The following is a 26,352-nucleotide window of genomic DNA, read 5'->3' as shown; positions in this document are numbered from 1 at the left end:
GAACAAGGTCCCAATGGTCAGACTGTTTAAATAGTAACTAAACAGGTCTCTAGCTTAAGTAGGACTTAAGTTGAATTCCTGACTAGAGAGCTCTGCACAAACACTGCAGTGTTTTACAATCTTTGATTGAATGTGACACTCAGTCCTTATACTGCAAAATTTATTGTGTAACAGTTCATAAATATTCTAATTAAATAATGACTTACAAAACTTGTAACAGGTAAAATACAATGTTCAAAACTTACTGTCAATATGGATACCTATCCAAACCATAATCAAATATTATCATCCTGAAACCATGTACTTTCAAACTTAAAAGTTTTAAATTTTGCTAGAAAAATGACTGCTCCCCAATAAAGCTAGAGAAAGAACCCAAGGAGCTGAAGGGGTTTGCAGCCCCATAGGAGGAACAACAATATGAACCAACCAGTACCCCCTGATCTCCCAGGAACTAAACCACCAACCAAAGAGTACACAAGGAGGGACTCAAGGCTTCAGCTGCATATGTAGCAGAGGATGGCCTCGTGGGACATCAATGAGAGGAGAGGCCCTTGGCCTTGTGAAGGCTCGATGCCCCAGTGTAGAGGAATGCCAGGACAGGGAAACGAGAGTGGGTGGGTTAGTGAGCAGGGGGCAGGGGGGATGGGATAGGAGGGTTTTTGGAGTGGAAACGAGGGAAGGGGATAAAATTTGAACTGTAAATAAAGTATCTAATTTTAAAAAATGAAAAAAAAAAAGAAAAGAAAACTCATACCACCCTTCTACACATTTCTTCCTTACAAAGATAATTCTTTATATTCTACATATTCATCTTCAGCATTCATCAGATGGAAATTAGCTTTGTGTTGGGTTAAAGAAAAGAAGAAAAACAGTATCACCTACTGTGGCAAACGTCGCTTTTTTGCTTTGTTTAAAGAGACATGCTTCTTTTCAATGATGCGTCTTAGGTGATCGATGGCATCACAGCACTGCTGAACTGTGCCTGAATGTGTGGCCAGTACAGAAATATATCATAGAAAACAAATCAGATTGTCATTAACACAGTAATATTATAAATCTGCTGACCGAATTTTGTGAATACCAAGGTAATTTTACTATAGATTTAGTATTTCTACATCTCAAAATATGAAATTAAAATAAATGACTTACATTTCAAATCCTAAACTAAACCCAAACTCATGACTGAAAGAAGGCATGACAACATGCATGTATGTTGTGAATTTGAATTTGAATTTGGTCTAATGCTTGTATGATGTTAACTGGGTTCCCAAAATTCCTCTAGAATCCATATGTGAGATGCTGAGGGTTCCTGCCCCCAGTTGGTTCTGATTAGTCAATAAAGTTGTTGGCGGCCAATGGCTGGCAGGGAGACAAAGGTGGAACTCGAAGATTCACGGGCAAGGGGGCCAAGAGAGGAAGCATGATTTAGAGCCACCATGCTGGGAAAGCAATAAGGTCCAGATATGAGAGGTGCAGAAAAGAATGCACAGCAATCGGGAGCCAGAGACCCCACTGGGTCTAGGGCAACAAAGATGGAATATAGATTTTAGTAAGTAATAATTCAGGAGTATCAGAAGGGAGGTGTTAGCCACGTGGAGGTTTGGTAGTGGCCCAACCATTGAGCTGATTAAGGCATATTAAATACAGGGCTGTGTGTGTGTCTTTCATTCGGGAATCCAGAACATTGAGGTGGGTAGCAAGGAACTCTCATTGCCACGTCAGGGCGATTTGAGTGTAGGTTAATTGCCTACTGCAACACATATCTATTATATACATACACCCAAAAGGAGTATCACATCCAAATAGAAAGTCCATGACCAACAGCCTCACATGATAGGCTAAGTGGGGAAACCTCCAGGGCAGCATGACCCAATATGAGCCAGAGCTACTGTACATCAACTCAAAGCCATTCCTTATGGGTTGTAAATTCCGTGGCTTGTCTCTTTCCCCTGTAGGGTAACCTATATTATAGTTTAATATATAGCCACTATAGAAAAGGATGGAACTAAGGACATAAACACCCAGGATTCACCAACCAGGGCTCAAGCTTCACGGCTCCTGAGTACTAACAGATTCTTGGAGGAGGAAGACATAGAAAACCTTTTACAAACTGAATTTGAGACATTGAGTGTGAAAAAACAATGTATTGTCCCTTCATATTTATCAGATCTGCTAAGAGGAATATGAAAAGAAGAAAAATACCATCTCATGAAAGGATCATATGAGCCTGGATGCTGAGTGGAAAGATTCTAAAACAAACATTTTCAGTATGCAAACAGAACACTAGAATGACACCTACCTAAGGATTTCTCATCTTCATGTGCCAAGGCCAGACTTTCCATATATGTCACTAAGGCTTCAAACACAAACTGTTCTACCAGGGATCCTTCTTCCCTGCAAAATAAGAAAACCTCACCTAAGAAAACAATATATAGAAAAAGACAAAGAACAATAATAAAGAATACAAACAATGTTTTGTTGTTGTTGTTTTTGAGCCAGAATCTCACTCAATAATCTAGGCTGAGCTGGAACTCAATACCTGTATACACAGGCATTAACTAAACAAAGAGTTGTCCACCTGTTGGAAAAATTCATTTTCTTGGAAATTAAGAATAACAAATCAGGACGGTGGTGGTGCACGCCTTTAATCCAAGCACTTGGGAGGCAGATACAGGCAGATTTCTGAGCTTGAGGCCAGCCTGGTCTAAAGAGTGAGTTCCAGGATAGCCAGGGCTATACAGAGAACCCTGTCTCGAAAAAAAAAACAAGAAAACAAAACAACAACAATAAAAACCAAAACCAACCAAAACCAAAACCAAAACCAAAAAGAATAACAAATCAAAAGTAAGGTCACATAGCCTTTGCTCTTCTCTTCAGAAACTCTAAGGGTTAGTTTTTGCTGCTCTGGACTAAATAACCTATTTCTCAACTTGGAGAGTAGGTACAAGCCAATTTGGTTTACTACTATCACTCTATAAACATTATATATTGTATACATTCTTCTGTATATACAGGTCTCCTCACCTAAAAAGCACATAAATAAGATATGGCTTCATGCTCTACTTAATTCTCATATAAACCTACATGTGCATTCCCATCTATTCCTCCATCTTTCTTCTACTCATCTCCTCTGTTTCCCAGCTGCCATTTTTTAGCTTTTTTGACCAAAGTCACTGGAAGAAGACTAAGTAATCTATTCTTAGAATTTAAGAGGATTAGTTAAAGGCATAAAGTTTTACATCTCTTCTACTATCTTTCTCAATTGCAGTCCTTTTGAAAAGCTATGTTATATCTGCAGTTTTTGGCACAGTACCTGGCATATACTATTCTTTCTTTCCAAGGCCTTCTCTGACAAGAGGTATAAGTATGTGCTCCTAATAGTGAATCATCACTCAGCTCTCACACATTAACAAGTGATGCTATATGCAGGAATGAACTAATGAACATATGCATCCCATTCATCTTGCTGTACTCAATGTCTTTCTTGGACTTTCGGAATAGTCAAAGTTTGGCTTCACTTTGCACTGTCATAATTCTAGAAACTCCATATCACTAGAGGTGCTCTCCATTCTTCTACCATAGCAGACAAACCTGGCTCCCCTACCCATTACTCTGAACACAATCTAAGAGTACCAAAGTTCTTCACCACTTCATATGAGGGGTGGAGGTTCTTATTAACCTACCTCCACCTTCTGATCATAAAGGTGAATTTGGCTGATTCTCATTCATCCTCTATGGTCCATCTCTGACAAGTGTTCACGAACTTACTATACACATTCTCTATGCTTCAAAAGATCTTGCACATGTGCCTTTGGTTGTACTCTCAAAACATATTTGCAAGTATTTCTCCACAGTTTCTAAGATTCTTAAATGCACACCATCTATCACATATTTATAAATAAATGCTCGACATAAGAATTTATGGACTTAAACACCAGGGTAAATTTCAAAATTACATTAAAGGATTTAAGAGCTGTCTTATACAGCTTTCCTTACACACAAAGCTCACATACCTGAATTCCTTGTAGATGTGATTAAAAGCAAGTGCTGCACCTAGCCTCTTGAAAGCATTAGGATGAAGTGCAAGGCTGTAGAGCCGCTTGAAAAGTGACTTGCTGTTTACTGGACTCTTCTCTTGCTGCTGAGGTGTTGTTTGCTTAATGGACCATTTGAGGAATTCTTGAACGCACCGTCCACAAAAATCTCTTAAAGTACTGTCAACAGGGTCCACAATACCATCCTTAATCAAGACAAGGACAGCTTCATTGTGGTAACTGCTATACCCATAGAATGATTAATGATTTTGTGTGACTATATATCAGCATCCAGGAGGTGAAGGCAAGAGCACCATGAGTTTGAGGTTAACCTGGGATACACAGTAAGTTCCAGCTTAACATGGGCTAGAGCCTAAACTATAGACCTTAACTTAAACAAACAACAAAATCACCCACCGATTCTTCCCTTCCCATAACAAGGCATATGATCTGGTGAGTGCCTGAGTGCACTGAACAGACAGGGCTATGTGACTGTACTATGTGTTTTACACAACAAAATGGTCAAACAGGGTCCTCATAGGTATACCACACTTCTTCCTAAATGATCATGTCAACTTACATGTTTGCTGGCTTCAACTTAACAGACAATGTAGCACAGATGCATCATGGATCAGTTTCCAAGAACAAAGAATTAAAGGATGTTTGGACAATTTCATTAGATATTTCACTGGAAATTTTGCTATTTTTATTTTTATATTTATCATTTTATTTACTTAATTTATTATTTTTTTTTCAGCTTCTTAAAAGCAGGGTCCTATACAGGCTAGGCTTGTATAGAATTACTATGTCACTGAGTGGTATTAAACTCTAATCCTCCTATCTGCCTTGTAAATGTTACAATTACAGATGTGTGCAAGGTGATTCTAATGTGAACATGTAAGTCCCTCTTTTCAAAAATGGATGAAATAACTGGAAAACCCACATAAAATAATATTTAAAGAAACCAAAGTTATTCCTACAAGCTCAAAATTAAAATAAATATGCATCAAAGACCACTACAGCCTTAGCTCACTGAACCAGTAACCAGACCCTAATTACTACCTCTATTACATCAGGAAAAGTTTGACATGAAAGGTAAACTGTGGACTCCATAGCCCTTTAGTTGATGAATCTGAATGCAAGAAAAAAATTCGATAAATTAAAAATTCCCTTTATACTGTATCATGGATTTAAAAAACAAACTACTGTTATTGATGAAGAATATTTACACAAAACACATTCATACTTTTTTCTTTTTTGTTTTTTGCTTTGTTTGTTTGTTTGTTTGTTTGTTTTTTTGAGACAGGATTTCTCTGTATAGCCTTGGCTGTCCTGGAATTCACTTTGTAGACCAGGCTGGCCTCGAACTCAGAAATCCACCTGCCTCTGCCTCCCAAGTGCTGGAATTAAAGGCGTGAGCCACCACTGCCTGGCACATTCATACTTTCTTATGCCATATATATATAGATCTGCCTGCCTCTGCCTTTTAAGTCTGGGATTAAAGACATGTACCACCACCACCCAGCATGCATGCATATAATTTTTTAACTTAAAGCCATTTAAAAAGCAGAATGTGGACTAAAAATATAAATATTAAGAACATCACTTATCAAAATAAATACGGTACTATCTCCAAAACCAACAATAACAGTTTCTATAGCTAAAGGCTATATTTTGGTATGTTAACAAGGTACTTTGCCTAAAGAACTAAATGTACACTAAATTTCTGCAGTCAATTGGAATGAAAGAACAGAATTCCAAATACTACTTACCAGTATGGCTTCTAATAAGGCAACAGTATCTTGACTTTCAAATTTTTTATTGTTAGTCAACCAGTGGATCAGCTGCATAACAAGCGGTTCATAGAGCTGCCTTGTCACCTAAAGAGACAATCTCTAATGCAGTTTACAGCCATCATATGAAAGTAAATATACACTGAAAATTAAACTTTTAGATGGCTCTTTCAACAAAGCTATTGTTATCATTAGTTTCTTTTTCTAGTTCAGTTCCATGATGAACACAGCCTTAAGAGTCCAGGAAAGGAAAAAAATATACATATATACATATATATACACATACATACACACACACATACATTATGGTCTATTTATAAGAGCAATTTAAGATACTGTGAGTATAATTTGTGTCAGGGACTATCTGGGTAAGTCTACCTGATCCTCCTATCTATGCATCCTCTTTAAAGCCCAAGATCTAGCCTAGGACCACAGCTAGTCCCCTTCCTTAGACCAAACAGCCTGGACCGTGCCATTTATAACCCACAGATTCTTCACACACCATATCCAGTTTCTTTGCTCAGCGAGGTCCTGCACCTCTTAAACCCCTCCATACACCTTCTCCATCTCCCAGATCCATCCCTGGTGACAGACCTATTTGTAAGTCCTGCTTGCCCTACCTGCAATCCCCAGGTTCTTTCCTGTGCTGCCTACCACCTATATCACATCCAACCTCTTATAGCAGCAGATCCTACACATCTTAGGTGAGTCTTCCTGGTCGCTGCGTTTACCCTCTCTCTGCAGCAACACAGGTCTAACCCATTACCCACATCTGGTGCCTCTGGTTGAGCCTGGATAGCACTGCTTGAGTCACCAAAACTGATTGGCCCCTTGCACAGTACCCCCACCCAAAACCCCAAATCCACCAGTCCTACAGAAATGATCTCCAATGATAATCGCCTATACAAACTCCAGGACATAAAACTTAAAAGAACAATCACAAATGTCAAAAAAAGAAATTAAGAAGTTTAAAGACAAAACAAAGAACTCAAAAGAATCAAAATCAAAACAACAAGAACAAAACCAACAAAACCAACAAAACCAACCCCCCGAAAACAAACAAACAAACAAACAAACATTAAGGCTGATTGAAGTAAAAGAAATAATCCAAAGTATGATGACTGGATTACTGAATTAAACCAGGAGACAGGAACACTGAAGAAGTCAAGCTGAAATGAAGGTGGAAAAACCTAATAATCAAACCAGAAAACCCAAGAAAAAGTCTTATAAATAGAATGAATCAATCAGAAGATAGAATACCAGGTCTCTAAGAGAAAGTAGAGAAACTAGACCCTAACAAGCAACAATGAATAAAAACTCCAAAAAAAAGAAAAAAAGAAAGAAAAAGAAAAGAAAGAAGAGAAAAGAAAAGAAAAGAAAAGAAAAGAAAAGAAAAGAAAAGAAAAGAAAAGAAAAGAAAAGGGAAAGGAAAGACTAGACTAGACTAGACTAGACTAGAATAAGACAGACACAGGAAATGAGAGACACCATGAAGAGACCAAATCTTTGAATTGTAGGCATAAATGATGAAGAGTCCTAGGTCAACAGTAAAAACCAGACCTTCAACAAGATAACAGAAGAAAACTTCCACTAAGTAAAGAATGACACACCCATAAAGACAGAAGCACAAAAGTCAGCAAATGGACACAGAGCACCAAATAGACAAGACCACGGAAGAAAATCCTCGTGGCATATAATAGCTAAGACATCAAGTACTCAGAACAAAGAACATATTGAAAACTGCAAGAGAGAATGGCTGAAAAGCACCTAAAGAAATGTTCAACATCCTTAGTCATCTGGGAAATGCAAATCAAAATGACCCTGAGATGCCACCTCATACCAGTCAGAATGGCTAAGATCAAAAATTCAGGTGACAGCAGATGCTGGCGAGGATGTGGAGAAAGAGGAACACTCCTCCATTGCTGGTGGGATGGCAAGCTGGTACAACCACTCTGGAAATCAGTCTGGCGGTTCCTCAGAAAATTGGACATAGTACTACCGGAAGATCCAGCAATACCTCTCCTGGGCATATATCCAGAAGATGTTCAAACCGGTAATAAGGACACATGTTCCACTGTGTTCATAGCAGCCTTATTTATAATAGCCAGAAGCTGGAAAGAACCCAGATGCCCCTCAACAGAGGAATGGATACAGAAAATGTGGTACATTTAAACAATGGAGTACTACTAAGCTATTAAAAACAACTACTTCATGGAATTTACAGGCAAATGAATGGAACATAAGAATATCATCCTGGGGGGAGGGTATGGGGGACTTTTGGGATAGCATTCTAAATGTAATTGAGGAAAACACATAATAATAAAAAATATTAAAAAAAAAAGGAATATCATCCTGAGTGAGGTGACTCAGTCACAAAGGAACAAACACAGTATGTTCTCACAGGTAAGTAGATATTATCCCAAAAGTCAGGACACCCAAGATTCAATTCACATAGCTAAGAAGCCTTAGAAGACAGAAGACCAAAATGTTGATGCTTCAGTGCTTTTTAGAAGGGTGAACAAAATATTCACAGGAGGAAATATGGAGACAAAGTGTGGAACAGAGACTGAAGGAAAGGCCATCAAACCGGGATGTTCTTGTGGATGCCAGGAAGTGCTTGCTAATGGAAACCTGATATGGCTGTCTCCTGAGGGGCTCTCCCAGAGCCTTACAAAGACAGAGGTAGAAGTTTTTAGCCAACAACTGGACTGAGCTGGGGGTCCCTGATAGAGAAGTTGGAGAAGGGACTGAAGGAGCTGAGGGGTTTGCAGCCCCATGGAGGAAGCAACAGTGTCAACAGTGTTCCAACCCCCCCCCCCCATCAGAGCTCCCGTGGACTGGACCAACAACTAAAGAATACACATGGAGTGATCCATAGTGCTGGCCACATATGTGACAGAGGATGGCCTTGTTGGACATCAGTGGGAGGAGAGGACTTTAGGCCTGAGAGTGTTCAGTGCCTCAGTGTAGGGGAATGCCAGGCCAGGAAGATGGGAGGGAAACACCTTCAGAGAGGCAGGGGGAGGGGGGATGAGGTAGGGGGTTTCTGAAGGAGAGACCTGGAAAAGGGAAAATATTTTAAATGTAAATAAAGAAAATATCCAATCAAAACAAAAATAATAAAAATAATGCTTACAATCTGTGTAAAACAAAAATGTTCACTCCTGCCAGGACAGTTATGTTTTTAAGCTTTGTTGTATTATAATTTCTTTCTCAACTACCTATCTTTGTGAGGCAGTATATGAATGAAGGGCAAGTTCATGTCACAAAGGGCATAGTAATAAAGTTTGTTATTTATAATAAAGTTTATGAAAGTAATGAAGTTTGTTTACAAAACTAGGAAGTAGGATAAGGTTGTCCATATTTCAACATTAGCACATTCTTGGTAAAGTACATTTCAGTCAAACTTGTACAATTAGTTCAAAAGTTATATTTTATTTGCACTTATATAATACATATGTGTTCAAAAATCTATTTGCGGATGGAAAACAAAATTCTGTACTCTTAAGGTCTTTGACATTGCAAACTAGTAAGCTGGCTGATTAAAAAATAAAATGCAGTCTATAGTTTTTTATTTAAAAATAAAATGCAGATACTAGAAATTTGTCTAGTTCAATGCATAGATATTATTAAGAACTCATGACCTCAGCAATGATGACAGGACCAGTACCTAGTAGTGACTAGTCTCAAATACAAATGCTGTCTCCAGCTAGACTATTTTTTTCCCTGTATTTGGTTGTAGCAATAAAATACCAACCCAACAGCTTTAGGTATCTAAAACACCAATGCTTTCTGTCATCGTAAAATATCCAAGAAAATATAGATTGTTTGGAAATGTATTTGAAAGTTAATCAATAAAGTTATTCTGTGACCTTTAAAAAAAATTCTATGAAAAAACCAATACTAGAAGGAAATAAATAAAACCACTCAAAGTCTGACTGTCAAAATAGAGTCAATAAAGAAAATCCAAACTGAGAAATATCTGGAAATTTTAAAACTCAAACAAAAACCACAGTGGCAAGCTTCACTAACAGAATACAGAAGATGGGAGAATCACAGGCATTGAAGACAAGATAGAAGAAATGCATATATTGTTCAAGTAAATGTTAAATCAAAAATATTCTGGCACAAAACGTCAAGGAACAATATAGTGTATATTAACAGTAAAGTTGGAACTCCTTAAGAACAAATAGGCCTTTCCACAAAAATGAATTCTAACCTTGAAACACTGAAAACATAAAGCAATTAAATATTAATATTTAACAAAACAGATCATTCACCACGATCAACTAGGCTTCATCCCAGGGGTGCAGGTATGGTTCAATATATGGAAATCCATCAATGTAATCCACTAAATAAACAAACTCAAAGGGGAAAAAAAACAAAAGATCATCTCATTAGATGCTGAAAAAGCATTTGTCAAAATTCTACACCCCTTCGTGGTCTTAGAAAGATCAAGAATAAAAAAAATAAAAAGAAAAGAAAATAAGAAAAGAAAAAAAAAAAAGAAAAAGAAAAAGCCGAGCAGTGGTGGCACACACCTTAAATCCCAGCACTTGGGAGGCAGAGGCAGGCGAATTTGAGTTCAAGGCCAGCCTGGTCTACAGAGTGAGTTCCAGGACAGCCAGGGCTACACAGAGAAACCCTGTCTCGAAAAACCAAAACCAAAGAGAGAGAGGGGGGGGGGGGGACGGACGAATGAACACAGGCCAATCCAGACTACTACACCCAGTAAAATTTTCAATAACCATAGATAGAAAAACAAGACATTCTATGATAAAACCCCATTTAAGAAATATCTACAAATCCAGCCCTACAGAAGGTACTAGAAGGAAAACTCCAATCAAAAGAGGTTAACCACACACAAGTTGACTAGAATGGGAGGAACATACAGGGAGGGGGAAAGGAAGAGGAGGGGAAAGGAAGGAATACAGGAAGGGACAGCTAAAACTAAGAGCTACTTGTGGGGTCATATGGAAACCTAATACATTATGCTTCCTAAAATATATACATATATGAAGGCAATTTAAAGAAAATTGGCAAATAACAGGTGAAACAAAGCCCCAAATAGATGTCACCATGTGACGCTTCCAGTACTGGGAATGAATTACATCTACATAGTTGTTGGCCAAGCTGCTATGTACTATGGGAACCCTCAAACAATGCAGGCTATTGCCAAGGCTATTGGTTGCTTTCTAGAAACTAATGATAAAGCCCTCCTGCTGAAGTCAACACTTAGACAACTCACTGAACATGGAGAAGTTAAACTGGGGTCTAGCTAGAGCCTTCACAGCTAGAAACTAGTGTTCGTGGTACTGGAAAGTACTCTACACGCCACTGGAGAACAGTAAACACCAACCCAACTACAAACCCTTCAATCTACAATGGTGACCTGCTCACAAAATACACTGGTGCTAGAGTTCAAAAAAGATGTTGGAGCAACCACTATCTGATTATATTTAAAGCCCATTCCATGAGATCGAATACATTCCTAACACTGCTCAGATAGCTGAAAACTTGAAACTTGAGAAGCCAAGGGCCTATTGTTCTGCTAAAGGAATAATGTAGCAATAAAATGACTCCTAATGACATTATGCTATCTATATTCATAGATTACTCTTGCTTAGCTATCATCAGAGAAGCTTCCTCCTGCAGCAGATGGAAACAAATGCAAGAGGTCCACAACTGGACAATCTGTAGAGAGCAAGAGACATTGGAACACTAAGTCTTAAGTAGCATATATCCATCAAATCTCTCCTCTTAGGGCCCGGGATCTGTGCAAGAGGAGGTGGAAAGGATTTAGGAGCCAGAGGCAACAGAAAACACAGGACTGATACCCATCTTTACTTGCAGAGACTTTGGCAACATGCACAGGGCCTGCATGTATCTAAGTCAGATAAGTTCCCAGTGCGGAGGGGTAAGCAGACGCAGCCCCAACTCAGAAACTCTCTTCAATTGATAACTGCTCAAAAAGGAACAATTACTTCCTCCAATGAAGTTTCATTGGATACAAAACCACATTTAAGGGCAGGTCCCAGCAAGATAGCCAACACAAAAACAAGCTCAGATATAAGGCTTTTAAATTTTCTTTTATAAGATTTCTATGTATGTATCTTTATGTCTGGATCTATAATTTTTCCAGGTTCTTTGGTTGGTTGGTTGGTTTTGGTTTTGGCCTATCTTGGTATATTAGTTTGTATTTTATCTTATTTTATGACTATTTTCTTTTTAAAAGATGCCTATTTTCTAATGAGATAGAAAGGGTATGAATTTGGGTGGATGTGAAGGGTCTGGAAAGAATTAGGGGAGGGGAAACTATAAATAGAGAATATTATTTGAAAAAACTCTATTTTCAATAAAAATAACGAAGTAAATTAAAATAAAAAAATTTTAAAGTGTAGCAGGTCACAGTCACTCAGGCATGGCTTTAATCTTGGGAGGCACAGGCAGACAGATCTCTGAGTTTAAGGTGAGCCTGTCTATAAATGAGGTCCAGGACAGCCATGGCTTCACAGAGAAATCCTATCTCAAAACCTGCCCCTCCCCAAAATAGTAACATGTAACATAAAAAAGGTTCTAATCCCTGGGTCACTGGACCAAGTACCTCAGACTGTAGCAGGAAGGCAGCAGTGACTTCTAATGAAAACACCTTTTTTTCTTTTGGTGTTTGCCCCGCAATTTCTTCAATCCTCTGTCTCTCCCAAGCTCTGGGATTACAGGAGTGTATGACCGTGCCCAGTTTGAGATCATATTTTCTTAGGGATTTTACAACTGTGTAGATCCTAATCACGTACTTACTTGATCCACATCACACGCAAGTTGAAGCAGCACAGGAAACGTGTGCTTATAAAGCTGGTACATGGGCGGCAACCCCTGACCTTCAGGCATCTGAGTCGCTCTTCCCAACATAAACATAACCATGCTGTGTAACAGTTCACAAGCTGCTACCTAAAAGGCACCAAGTTCAACAAAGCTTTGCTTACCACATTTACAAAAGAATATTTGCAAATTTTTTCTTTAATTCGGCATTTAAGAGAAAAAACTGATTATGGGAACTACTACATACTCCAAATAAAAAACCTAGAAATACTAGTTTTTATATATAATTGATACTTGCATTCACTTTAATTTTTATCCAAGAGTTAAGAATTGAAATTTAAAAACTTCAGATTCCGGCTGGCGAGATTGCTCAGTGGTTAAGAGCGCTGATTGCTCTTCCAAAGGTCCTGAGTTCAAATCCCAGCAACCACATGGTGGCTCACAACCATCTGTAATGGGGTCTGATGCCCTCTTCTGGTGTGTCTGAAGACAGCTACAGTGTATATAATAAATAAATTAAAAACAAAAAACGAAAAAAACCCTTCAGACTCTGAAGGCAATACATTCATATGAAGTATATTTCACACAGTATAGACTATACATCCTGGCTTCATTTGTAAATTATCACTTTAGTAAGTACATTTTGGAAGCACATTAAAAATTTACGTATTAGTGGTAACATCTGAGATTATATGTCCCCAGTAGCTAAAGTTAAGGTAATAATCAAACTCTTCCCAAATATTATTTTTAAACATACTTTGCACTGCATTTTCTGTTAGAGGTTATTATTTATTATGAGGATTTATACTTAATTTTCATCAATCAATGATATCCATTTCTGAAAACATTTAAAAGTAATATTAGAAGAGCTAATACATAGTGTCTGTTTCTCAACCAACATGTTAATGTTTTTAAAGAAATAAAATATAAACAGTGAATAAAATGAAGCAGGAAATACTTTAGTTTGTCGGTCGCTAGCAGAAAGAGCCAATTCAGTGACCCGAGGCAGAAAGACATCCAGATAAATGACAGGCTTCATCTCTCTGAAGGGCACTGCAAAGCTGAGTCTTCTCTCCGCATCCCACGCCACGTACTTCTTCATCCTTTCTCCGGATGTAGCTGATGAAAAAGTGTTAGAAGAGTGCTTTTAATTCAAGATCTTGTCTCTTACAGCTCATTAGCTAAATTAGGGTACTTTTAAAGCATTTTTTCTTTCCTTTTTTCTGCTTTAGTTATGCAAGAATATGAAAACCCCTGAAGCTGTTACTTCTAAATTTAAGTTAACTAAAACTATTATTCAATAGAAATATGCAAATTCAGTGACAGCTACTTAAAACAGGGTAGAAAATAATAAGTATATTTGAAAAAAAAAAATCTCCTTTTTGCCAGCTGTGGTACCATGCCTTTAATTCTAGCACTGGGAGGCAGGAGCAGGGACGTCCTGTGTAAGCTCTGGGCCAGCCAAGATTACTGATAACCTTTCCTCTCTCTCTCCTTTTAAAGATTTATTTATGTTTATGAGTACGCTATAGCTGTCTTCAGACACACCAGAAGAGGGCATCGGATCCCATTACAGATGGTTGTGAGCCACCATGTGGTTGCTGGGAATTGAGCTCAGGACCTCTGGAAGGGCAGTCAGTGCTCTTAACCACTGAGCCATCTCTCCAGCCCCTGATGACCTTTTCTCAACAAAAACATATCTCCTCTTTCAAAGGGATTAGGAAGGTTGCTTAGTGGATCAGTGTTTTCCATACATGCTTTAGAACCAAAGCTCAGATTGCAAGACAACAAGTACATACTGGGTGAACATGGCAGCCTAGATATACAGGCAGGCCCTTAGTTCAACTGAGAGATCTTGCCTCAAAGAATAAGGTGGAGAGTAAGACTCCTGACATCCGCCTCAGGCTTCCATATGCACATGTACCTGTGCATGCACACATACAAGCAAACACCACCAAAATCTTCTTTTGAAAATACTTTCCGAGTATAGGTTCTAATTTCTCAAATAGCTAAAAGTCTCCAGTTAACACCAAACTTCAAAAGTAAAGACAGCTGAGATTTTCTAATATAAAAACACTCTAAAAACATCCACATATTAAAATATTAAGCTCAGTGGTTGAAAGCACTTGTTGATCTTGCAGAGGTCCTTCGTTTGCTTCCCAGCACCTGCACTGTGGTTCACAACCATCTCTAACTGCAGATCCAGAGGATCAGATGCCCTCTTCTGACCTCCATGATACCAGGCGCTAATGTGGTGCACATATAGACATTCAGGCAAAACATGTAAAATTAATAAATCTAAAAAAAATGTAAAGAAAAAAAACAAGAAAACCAAGAATATTAAGTTTAGTGTTCTTACACAGGACTGCTGCTGGGGGTGCTGTCCCTCAGCCTAAGGCCAGAAGGTGGGTGCCATCTGCCAAGATTAAAAGGTCTTTGATAGCCCAGCATGGTTGCACCCCCTCTAATGCAAGCACCCAAGAGCTAGAAACAGGCAGATCTTTCTAAGTTTGGAGCCTGACTAGTCTGTATAGCATGTCCAGGCCATCCAGTCTGGGTTTCCATAGTTCATTCTTGTCAGAAGAGAAGAAGACACAAAGTCTCTTGAGCTGATCAACTTGAGGCTCCAACTAGTTTTAAAAAGTACAAAGTATGACTTCAGATTCTGAAGGTGACCAGACAGGGCAAAGGGAATCTGATCAGTTTTGAGGAAATCTGATATACAATAAATACTATGCTCTGGTAGCCCAAAGTGATGCTCAGGACAGCAGTGGCAATAATACAGAACTGGGCACAGCACGTATGAGCACAGGCTGTCACTGCCCCGTGACTCTGACAGCATCAGAAGCGTGCTAGAAGAGCTGGTGAGAAGTAAACAGGCTCACAGGTAACTCCCAGCACAGACTACAACTCTACAGGGCTGCCTTAGGAAGAGGCTTACCTGTTACAAGGCTTTTGTTTATTTGTCCTCCCAGAGAGCCAAGTATTTGTACTACTTTAATTCTTATCTCTTCTAAGGACAGTGCTTCATCCTGAAAATGTGTTCAGTTGATAAACATGAAAAATGAGTTTAAAATTAAAGTGAAGAGGAAAGATTACCTATTGTTAATATCTCCTAACAGTTATGTAATTTCTATACAATAGTACTATCAATGCTACTGAGAAACCTTACAAGATAAAACTCTTCCAATGTCATAGATGGGTATCCAGCATAAGCCAGCAGCCCCAAAGTTTTGGGGAAAACCTTTGAACTCTAAAGAAGTACCAAGAACTCGCAAAGCACTTTTGGTTCTATGGGACACACTCCTAAATACTACATTAGTAACTCAAACTTTTAAAAGGTATCACTTAAATAATGCCAACCCAATGTTATACTAAAAACAACATACTTTTATGAAAATTAGTTTTTTCAAACCAAAAACCCTCAGAAGAGTGGATCTGCTTCCTATTAATACAAAGGCTCTAGTTATCTTCCAAGGAGTCACAGAGCTCATGCATGGGTGTAGGTAGAAGAGAAGCAGCACTCTGTAGTCATCTTAGTTAACTAATTATCCTTCAAATCATATAAGGTAGAATTCGAAGCCTTATCAATGAACTTTTACATATGCTCTAAGATGCTAAATTCATTTAATTTACACTTTAAATGGATTTTGGGTTTTTTTTCTTTGTTTTTTTTTTTTTTTTTTTTTTTACAATCATGCATTGCTCATCTGAAAATACTGGTTCAGTAGAGCAAGCAGGTTTTCCAGATGTTGACATGTTTCATTGCAGATGCCTAAAATGACATTTGTTGTTATTATCACCAATCTCGTGAAAAGGATATGTATCAGCTACCACACTCATTGTAATACTTGTGTGTTAGTAGATATTTCCCTTGAGAAGAACGGCTGTCTTCATTCATTGAGGGAAAATGTTGGTCAAATTCAGACACAAATCCAAATAACCTGGGAAAGGGAACTTCAACTGGGGCGTTCGCTAGATAGTGCTGTCCTGTGGGCCTGTCTGTGGGGCGTTTGCTGGATAGTGCTGTCCCGTGGGCCTGTCTGTGGGGCATTTTCTTTGCTGGATAGTGCTGTCCCGTGGGCATGTCTGTGGGGCGTTTGCTGGATAGTGCTGTCCTGTGGGCCTGTCTGTGGGGCGTTTGCTGGATAGTGCTGTCCCGTGGGCATGTCTGTGGGGCGTTTGCTGGATAGTGCTGTCCCGTGGACATGTCTGTGGGGCGTTTGCTGGATAGTGCTGTCCCGTGGGCCTGTCTGTGGGGCATTTGCTGGATAGTGCTGTCCCGTGGGCATGTCTGTGGGGCATTTTCTTGACTAAATGTTTAATGTGGGAGGACCCAGCACACTGTGGGTGGTGCTACCCTTAGGTACATGTTCTTGGGATATATGAGAAAGCAAACTCAGAAAGGTATAAAGAGTAAGTCATAAGCAGGTTTTCTGCTTCAGTTCATGCCTCTGGTAGGAACTGGCTTCCACTGATGATGAACTTAAACCTGTATGTCCAAAACCCTTTCTTCCCACTGAAGAAAGAAAAATATACATTAAGCAATTATTTTAATATGCACCTAACATAATGTACTGCTTGCCTCTACAATCCACTGCCTGAGGGCTGTAGAACTTTTTTTTCCCTTTGTTTGTATTTATTATTATTTTTTTTTATTTTTAGAAATTTTACTGGGCTCAGCTTGTTGTACTCCTGCTTGTTTCCGCTGAATCCCCTTGCTCTATCTTGAAAAAGCAAGTGCGAACAAAGGTAAGAAATGGTTGACATAGAAACTGATCTTGTTGCTAAAGAAAGAATGTCCCATACCATTTGCTTCTGTAAACAGGATTAAACATGAAGGGAAACTTCCCTTCAGAGGTCATGAAACCACCCTTAGACACTGAAGGAGACAGGGATTTCAGCACTGTTGTTACTCAAACCAGAGAAACTATTTAAAAAAAAAAAAACAAAACAAAAAACAAAACTGCAAGTGAGGATAGAAGTTACTATCTACAAAACAAGAGCTATCTATGTTTCAGGCCCACAACAGGGCTGGGAACGCAGTGAGCTCTCCAGTTCTGAGTGCTGCTTGGTTTCTGAAGAGCCTGATTTCTATAACACCCCAAGTTGGTTTGGTCTGCATTTTATCACACCAACAGAAAGCAAACTAGGACACACAGTGACCATGAAAAAAGTGGGGATTTCAGCATACCATTTAAGGTATGACCTAGGAGTATTCTGCCAGGCAGCCTCTGTAGGAGTGCAGGCCTGTCTAAGTATGCATCCTGTCTCATCACAAAGATGAGTCATGCCTCCATGGCACCATGCTCCCTGCCACAGTGATAACAGACTAAACCTTTGAAACTATAAGCAAGCCCTCAATTAGATGCTTTCTTTCACAAGAGTTGCCTTGGTCATAGTGTCTCTTCACAACAAGGTTTAGGCCTTGCATCCATGCTTAGGAAACAGATATTGTGTATCTATAAAGAAGTTTTGTTTACAAATCTTGATATATATTTAAGTAATTTTATACCACTGTTTAAATATGATAAAATTATTCAAAAGCCTCAAGAAACTATTTCTAGTTTTATCTAGTCTTTCAATCAAAAACTTCCAAAACTAAATATAAATATCCAAGAATTTTTAGTTTGCAACGCTCAGCTTTACAATTTTTTTATTATGATTTCAAGCAAAAAATACTTTTTCCAAACTAAATTAATTTTCTTTATATTTTTCTGATCCTAACCTACAATAAATTGAGAGAAAAAAAAACAACAACAACAAACAACCACCTAGCCAAGATAATATCAACAAAAGCACAAAGCAAGCAAGGAAGGATGCAAATCACCATCCAGGAAAAGGGGAGTGAGTTCAGCCTGGTGCGCACACATCGGGAAGGACGCATCAGTTCAGCCCCATCATACTGAATGTGAACCACAACTCCCTTCGCTGTGCAAAGCAGGGACAGCGAAGAAAGCACAACCAAGACAGGAAGCCAAATAGTTAATGTCAGGTGCTTTCATTGCTGAAAAGATACCAAAATTATTTCTAGGTCATACTCTAAATTTGTATGCAAAACAACTAACATTTAAATGAAGATTTTTAAATTGTCATAAGTTAATCTCTGAATTACTTAAGGTAAAGAATAAGGAAAGGATTTCTTACAGGCGAACTATTTCTAGTCCTTTTTAGATGCTTCACTACATGTCTATTAAATCCCTTCTGGGCAGCCCGAGAAAGTGCAGACAATCCCCAGTGGCTCTTGGTTTCATCTGTGGGCAGTCAACAAGAAAAACATTTTAAGCAACATTTACACCACATTATGAAATAGGAACACTGAAGTCTTGGTTATTTAAACTATGATTTCAAAACAAAAAATTATGGAACACAAAAGAAGTCACTCTGGGCTTGGGTAAGCTACACTTAAGAGACTGAACCATTTTGTGGTATTAAGACTTAGTCCTTCCAACCTTAGACACAAGCCAAACCTGTGACAAGCCAAGCCTCATAATCAAATCCTTGAAAACATGAGATTTCTTAAGTTTCTACTGGGATGGAAAAGGAAAGTCATTTCTTCTAGAAGAATGTCAAATCGAGTAAAAAGAGTAATAGAAGTGGGCTGGAGAGATGGCTCGACGGGTAAGAGCACTGACTGCTCTTCCAGAGGTCCTGAGTTCAGTTCCTAGCAACGACATGGTGGCTCACAACCATCTGTAATGGGAAATGATGCCCTCTTCTGGTGTGTCTGAAGACAGATACAGTGTAGTCACATACATAAAATAAATACATCTTTAAAAAAAAAAAGAGTAACGGAAGCAAAAACTATCATTCTATAACTATCACAATCATAAACAACTCAGGAAGAACTATGAATGAATAAACACTAAAGCTATTATGAGGAAAGTTTTCATGAAGAACAATAGTATTTACAGTGTTTGTCCTAAAATTTTACTTTATTTTACTTGGTGGTAGAGACAGTGAATAGAAACTCTCCATAGAGTCTGGCTGGTGTATTAGAATGCCAGTACTGTGGAGACGTTGGAATGCTGCAGGTCGAGAGACTGGTTAGTTCTGGCCCTCTAGAACTGTTATTCCTTGCCCACCTTAGAAGTACTATCTTGTGACAATAGATAAAAACCTCTTAGAACATTTGCAACTAGTTCCTACCAATCCAAAGCCAAGAATGCCATCTGAAGGCATCTTGAGACTATAAGGAATCTTCTCCCACCTCTTTGTGCCTACCTCTCTGGTGTACCCATCAATGTATTTTAAACGCCTTGAAGGACTTTCTCAGTACCATAAAACTATAAAACCTGTGTAAAACGGCTTCCACATTGGAACATGGAATTTGAGGGTAACTTAAAGCTGTGTTTCCAGGGAAACTCTTCCAACGGAGACCCCATGCTCAGTTCAATGGTTGACTGCGAGCACCTGCCTCTGTATTTGCCAGGCTTTGAAAGAGCCTCTCAGGAGACAGCTATATCTGGCTCCTGTCAGCAAGAACTTCTTGGCATCCACAATAGTGTCTGAGTTTGGTGTCTGTATATGGGATGGATTCCCCAAGTGGGTCAGTCTCTGGATGGCCTTTCTTTCAGTCTCTCCTCAATAAACTATTTTTACTTAACTGAGATCAGTAATTCGTATGGTTGGTGTGGCAATTCCTGAACACCAACAAATCTAATCATGAGAAAACATTAGAAAAACCCAAATGGACATGTAACTTAACATGCTTAAAGTAACTAATATATAAAAATGTTTATAAATACAAGTCCTTAAAGAATCTAAAGAGTAAATGTCAATCCCACTTGTACCAGGGTTAAGTACAGCTACAACTTTGATGTAGGAAATGTATATTGAAGGTTGGCAGCTTAGATCTAAGTTATTCAGGAAAGGTTTCCATTTATATATTTTATTTATTTATTACTGCCTTACAATACTTCAAGGGAGGATGCTGTAAGACGAAGTATGGACAGCTAAGATAGCTTGTGTGTATCTTGCTGCCAAGCCTGATGACCTGAGTTTAATCCTTTGGACCCACATGGTGGAAAGAAAGAATTCACTCATTTTAATAAACATTTTAAAAAATGGTAATATTGTTCCTTATGAAGCTTTGACACAAATACAGTTTTGTTTTGTTTTGTGGTTGTTGTTTATCAAGACAGGGTTTCTCATGTGGCCCTTAGCTGTCCTGGAACTCATTCTGCAGACAAGGCGATCCTCAAACTCAGAGATCTGTTGGCCTCTGCCTCTTGAATGCTGGGATTAAAGGTGTGCAAGCCATCATCCTCGAGTTCACAAATGAATTTAAAAAGTTACAGATTTTTTTTTTTAAGATTCAGGTTATGGAAACCAGTTGTAACATCCATTTGTTTCTCTCATCATTAACTACTGAGTTAAATAAAATCTTTGATATATGTGGATTTTCTATTGCCTAGATGCTCATTCTACAGCCATGAAGTTATTTATCAGTAGTTTATAAGTTGCATGGTGTGTATGGTTTAGTTCAGCAAATTTTTGGCTCTCAAAATTCCTGATTGCCATTACCTTGGTTTCCCTAGTTCTTAAATTGATTTTTTTTTATTTTGATTTTTTCTTATGTCTTGGAAGCTGGTCATAGTTAAGGCCTAGATAACTGCTACCTGATTAGCCTGCCATTTTGTGCTATTAATAAAATTATAAAGATGTTTTCTCACATTGCTTCTGCTTTTACTAGGAAACTTTCTCATGTGCAAGTTGGTTACATATTCTGTTATGTTCTATGCCCTCAGAAATCAATCATAATAGGAAACAGTAGAACTGCTTTGTATAGTTACCCACAATAAGCTTAGACCTGAGCCAACCTTAATAAGCCTTTATAAGCTGCTCCTAGGATGGACCCTAATAAAAGAGAGACACCTGCATCTATTCTGAATAAGACTCTCATTTTGAGTAGGGGTTGAGTAAAGCTTAAGTTCCCAAGACCTCCCTGGGAACTGGCATCCTACCTGGCAGAGACATGTACGTGGGTGACTAACATCCTGGTTGGCAAATTAAGGCATAAATGTTAGACAAAGCAAGTCCCCTTCCACAGTTGCATACTCCCCAACCAATGGGAGCAAGACAAGTGTACAACAAAGGCGTGTTCCTAAGAAAATCTGCTATCCCTAAGTCCTGATTGGCAGAATAACTTGGCCCTGATGTTTGTGGATTTTAGGCTTAAAAACCTTGTAGGAAAAAGAAACTAAAAGAAAAACAAAGAAAAGAAAAAAACAAACAAACAAACAAAAACCTTGTAGGATAGGCCGGGCATGATGGTGCACGGCTTTAATCCCAGCACTCGGGAGGCAGAGGCAGGCGAATTTCTGCCAAGGCCAGCCTGGTCTACAGAGTGAGTTCCCGGACAGCCAGGGCTACACAGAGAAACCCTGTCTGGAAAAACAAAAACAAAACAAAACACAAAAACAAAAAATACAAAAAACCCTTGTAGGATCTTAACTCATGATTACAAGCAGCTCTCCAGTCTGGATCTGTAACCCTTGGTCAGTCCTGAGGCACATAAACTATCCCTATCTGACTGACATCAGTGTCCATGTGGTTTGTGACCCCAACAATGGGTGGAGACAATGTGTTTGGGTTTAGGGCTGCTGACCAGTTAGGGACTAAGTTACTTTGCTGTTACTGTGATAAATACCATTACTAAGCAACTAATAAAAGAGTTTATTTAAGCTCTGATTCCAGAGTGATGAGTGTGTTATGGCAAGAAACCATAGCAGCATGGATGGAGCAGGAAGCTGAGAAATAACATCTCAGCCACAAGCATAAAGGAAAGAGAGCAAACTGGAATTAGGCCAAAGCTATAAAACTTTCAGAGGCCAACCCCAGGGAAGAACTAACCTCAATCAAGATTGCATCTTCTAAACCTTCTGAAACAGTAGCACCAAATGAGGACTGCTAAGGTTCCACAGAGTCCCACACGCCATGTTCTGGACTTGTCCCATTAGGTCCTCCTTCACCTCAACCAAGTTCTAGGTTTGTACCAGAATCCGCCTAACCTGCATCTGCTCACACCTCCACCACCCCACTCCACACCCCTATTTCCCATGTCCTCCTTCAGGGTCTAGCCTTGTGAATAGTCCCTACCACTCTCGAATCATTGTTCAGAAACCAGCCAGATCTAGCCTGGGTTCCATAGCCTAGTCTGGCCACCCACCTATACCTGCACACCAGCTGACCCCTCAGCTTCTGTCAGGACCTGACCTACCCGCACCCATTCACAGATCACTCTGTGGTACCTCTACCACCCCCACTTCATACACAGACTTCCCATATTCTCCTCCAGGATGTTCTCTGTTGAGTGACCCTGACTTTCACATATATAGCATGGGTCTACAACCAATGCAGTAGCCTACTATGTTCTGCAGGGCCTTCAATGCAAAAAGAGCTATATAGGTTTGGGCCTGGATCCACTCTACCAATTCCCAACCCATAGGGCCAACCCATACTGTAGCCAGCCTTTCTACTCACTCCTATCTTCTGTCAAACACCAGGCCTAGATCATGAAGTACTGCCTACCTGTGCACCTCACTTCAATTCACAAAAGCCATTTCTAACCTCTAGACCCAACATGCTCCACATTTTCTCTTCTACCCCAACCTGCTCTGTTCATAATGCAGAACTAAAAAAGAAAGTCTACATGCCCAGCTCTTATCTCAAGAATACCAACAATATGAACAAATAAGTCCTATCTTCTCTCTCAAACCTACCACTCTTATAGAAATACTTGCCAATGAGAATTACCTAGATGAACTCCAAGACACAGAATGTCTTAAGCTTCATCAAGGAATTTGAAGCCTTTAAAGAAGACACAAATAGACAGCTCAATGAAATCAGAGAGAATAAGCTTAAGTACATGCCCAGAGTGATGCCCAAGAAAATACAGAAGTAAGCCTGATATAAATGACAAAAATAATCCAAGACTCAAAATAGAATTCAATCAAGAAACAGAAACACTGAAGACTCAAACTGAAATGAACATGGAACTGAAAAGCACACAGCTCAAACAAGAAACCCAAAGGAAAGTAGGAGCCCATCTTTGGTATTTTGTGGTTTCTTCATTCTTCTACCCTTCTCTACCCCTTTAACTCCCTAATACTAGGTAAGAGAGAAAAAAGGACAGAGAGGAAAGGAAAGAGGTCCCCGAATAAAGACAAAGGTCAGAAAGGAAGTGGTGACATTATTGTTAAGACTACTTCCTGCTGATTAGAAGTGTTGAGTTCCTAGGGGTAAGTTCAATCTTTGCCATCAGAGTGTCCATTTTCTTCCTCTTGTTTCTTCTTTGCACATGACTACTTAAACGAAACCAAAAACAACCAACAACCCACAGCACTCTTGGCGGCCCTAGCATTTATAGACCAGCCAAACGGTCCCCAGTATTCCAAACATCATACAATTGCAGAAACTATTTGCAGCTGTCAAAAATCACACCCCTGCTAGAGCATGAGGCACATCATAGCAGCTGCTGTGGACAATCTGAAGCAGCCCCATTTCTCACACCTGGGATTAAAAGGAAAAGGTATTTTTATAATATTTCTGTGTTTTTAAAATAAACCAAAATTCCAAAATTGTCACCTCAGAAAACAAGCAGAATAGATCAGAAGCTATACCCACAAAGACTTAACCAACATGATTGTCTTAACATTAGCTGAACAAGGATGACACCAATGAACATGACAATTAGGATATAGAAAAACCTGCATGACCTCAACCCTATAGAAAAAAAACTACAGGCAACTAAGGAAAGCTGGGAGTAGAAGTCGTCTTCCCAAGGAAAAGCGCACCAATTAGTTGTCCAGTGCCAAATTGTCAGCCATGATGACACAAACAAATAAGCTTCATTTTCCTTCCAGTTTATAAAATTTTAACAAATCAACCAAGAAATAACAAATTAAAAGAAAAACTTTGATTATTCTGTGATGGAACTTTACAAGTTCAAAAAAATACAAGATCAACTTTATTAGCACATCCCAATTTTATTTATGCTACTCCTCCCAATTTCAGTAAAACTTACCTGATAAGGTTGAAGTATTCAGATATCCATCAAGGCAGGGGAGAATGTCTTTGTAGTAAGGCTGCAGTATAGACTTATCAATGTGAACTGACCACTCTTTAAGGGCATGTAGACCTATTTCTGCCAGTGGCATATGGCTCAGGCCCAGCTTGAAAGCCATCTATATGTCAATACAAACAGGGAAAATTGAAATAGGAATTTAAGACTTAAAAAGAAAACCCCATCAATTATTTTTACTGTTTCTAATTAATATACTTTCTATTGTTAGCCCCGAAAAACTGTTAAAGTTAGTGCACATAGTCCAAAACACCAGAGGACAACAAACAACAGCAGTCCATGGCTGGGGATTTACTGCAGGCTTTCAACCATTGCAAGACTCAATTCTCAGGTCAATTTTTAGGGGAGGAGCAGAGCAACTTTTTTTTTATTAGATATTTTCTTCATTTCCATTTCAATCTATCCCCTTTCCTAGTTTCCTCTCTGAAAGTCCCCTATACCCGCCCCCTACCCTGCTCCCCAACCTACATACTCCCACTTCCTGGCCCTGGCATTCCCCTGTACTGGGGCATATATTCTTTGAAAGACCAAGGCCTTTTTAAATGATAGTACTAAATACAACATCATAATTTTAGGTAGTTCTTATATTAATAATTTATAAGCTTGGAAGTAGAATAGGCTTTCATTCATTTTTTTAATTAGATATTTTCTTTATTTACATTTCAAATGCTATACCCTCCCCCCACCCTGCTCCCCTACCCACCCACTCCCACTTCTTGGCCCTGGTGTTCCCCTGTACTGAGGCATATAAAGTTTGCAAGACCAAGGGGTCTCGCTTACCAATGATGGCTGACTAGTCCATCTTCTGCTACATATGCAGCTAGAGACACGAGCTCTGGGGGTACTGGTTAGCTCATACTGTTTTTCCAACTATAGGGTTGCAGACCCCTTCAGCTCCTTGAATACTTTCTCTAGTTCCTTCATTGGGGGCCCTGTGTTCCATCCTGTAGATGACTGTGAACATCCACTTCTGTATTTGCCAGGCACTGGCATAGCCTCACAAGAGAGAGCTATATCAGGGTCCCTTCAGCAAAATCTTGCTGGCATATGCAATAGTGTCTGGGTTTGGTGGCTGATTATGGGATGGATCTCCAGGTGGGGTAGTCGCTGGATGGTCCATCCTTTCATCTTACAGAGGAACTTCTGTTATTAAAAACCTACCAGCTAGGAAGTGTTCAAGCTCAGTACTGAGTGAGCACCTGCTTTAACTTGGCATTTCCATATATTCTAGGAAACAAAGTACTGATCAAAGTTAAGGGTCAACTCAAGAAAACACACCTACCTGCAATGCAGGAACGTAGGCTCTAACATCAAGTTCAATGATGTCATGTGGCAAGGACAGAACAAAGGTTAAACAAGAGGCCAACAGTTCATCCTTGTATTGCTTCATTTTAACTGATACCTTAGCAAGAAAGAGCACACAAAAGGCTATGTTTCAGAATATAGTTTACAATTTGAAAATTAAAAATATTCAGCCTCTTCTTAAATGTGAAAAATAAGCATGTAGACTTTATTTGTCATAACTACGCTTGCTTAAAAACTAAATGCTAATTCCCAGAAAAAGTTAATTTAAGTTCTTATTCTCCTTTAGGTAAAGCTTTCTAGATAAAGCTTCCACGTT

The 26,352-nt window shown here is 39.0% G+C and overlaps 1 protein-coding gene across 4 annotated transcripts in view; it reads right to left on the bottom strand.

The window, feature by feature from the left end:
- Prkdc (protein kinase, DNA activated, catalytic polypeptide) overlaps positions 1-26,352 on the bottom strand; it is a 204,796-nt gene that overhangs the window by 139,203 nt on the left and 39,241 nt on the right. For all 4 annotated transcript variants that reach the window (XR_003951769.1, XM_006521861.4, XM_017316892.2 and 1 more), the window contains exons 20-29: positions 26,014-26,133; positions 24,675-24,834; positions 18,794-18,900; positions 15,588-15,678; positions 13,605-13,765; positions 12,626-12,775; positions 5,807-5,914; positions 4,014-4,240; positions 2,300-2,394; positions 883-982 (exon numbers count right to left, since the gene is read on the bottom strand). Coding sequence is in view for 3 of the 4 variants with exons in the window: in XM_006521861.4 (XP_006521924.1) it covers positions 883-982; positions 2,300-2,394; positions 4,014-4,240; positions 5,807-5,914; positions 12,626-12,775; positions 13,605-13,765; positions 15,588-15,678; positions 18,794-18,900; positions 24,675-24,834; positions 26,014-26,133 (1,319 nt within the window). In the remaining variant the exon portion in view is untranslated. The remainder of the gene's footprint in view (positions 1-882; positions 983-2,299; positions 2,395-4,013; positions 4,241-5,806; positions 5,915-12,625; positions 12,776-13,604; positions 13,766-15,587; positions 15,679-18,793; positions 18,901-24,674; positions 24,835-26,013; positions 26,134-26,352) is intronic.

The sequence above is a fragment of the Mus musculus genome, chromosome 16 (assembly GCF_000001635.26).
Source record: "Mus musculus strain C57BL/6J chromosome 16, GRCm38.p6 C57BL/6J".
In the NCBI taxonomy this organism is placed as follows: Eukaryota; Metazoa; Chordata; class Mammalia; order Rodentia; family Muridae; genus Mus; species Mus musculus.
This window is presented reverse-complemented; position numbering and strand designations above follow the sequence as displayed.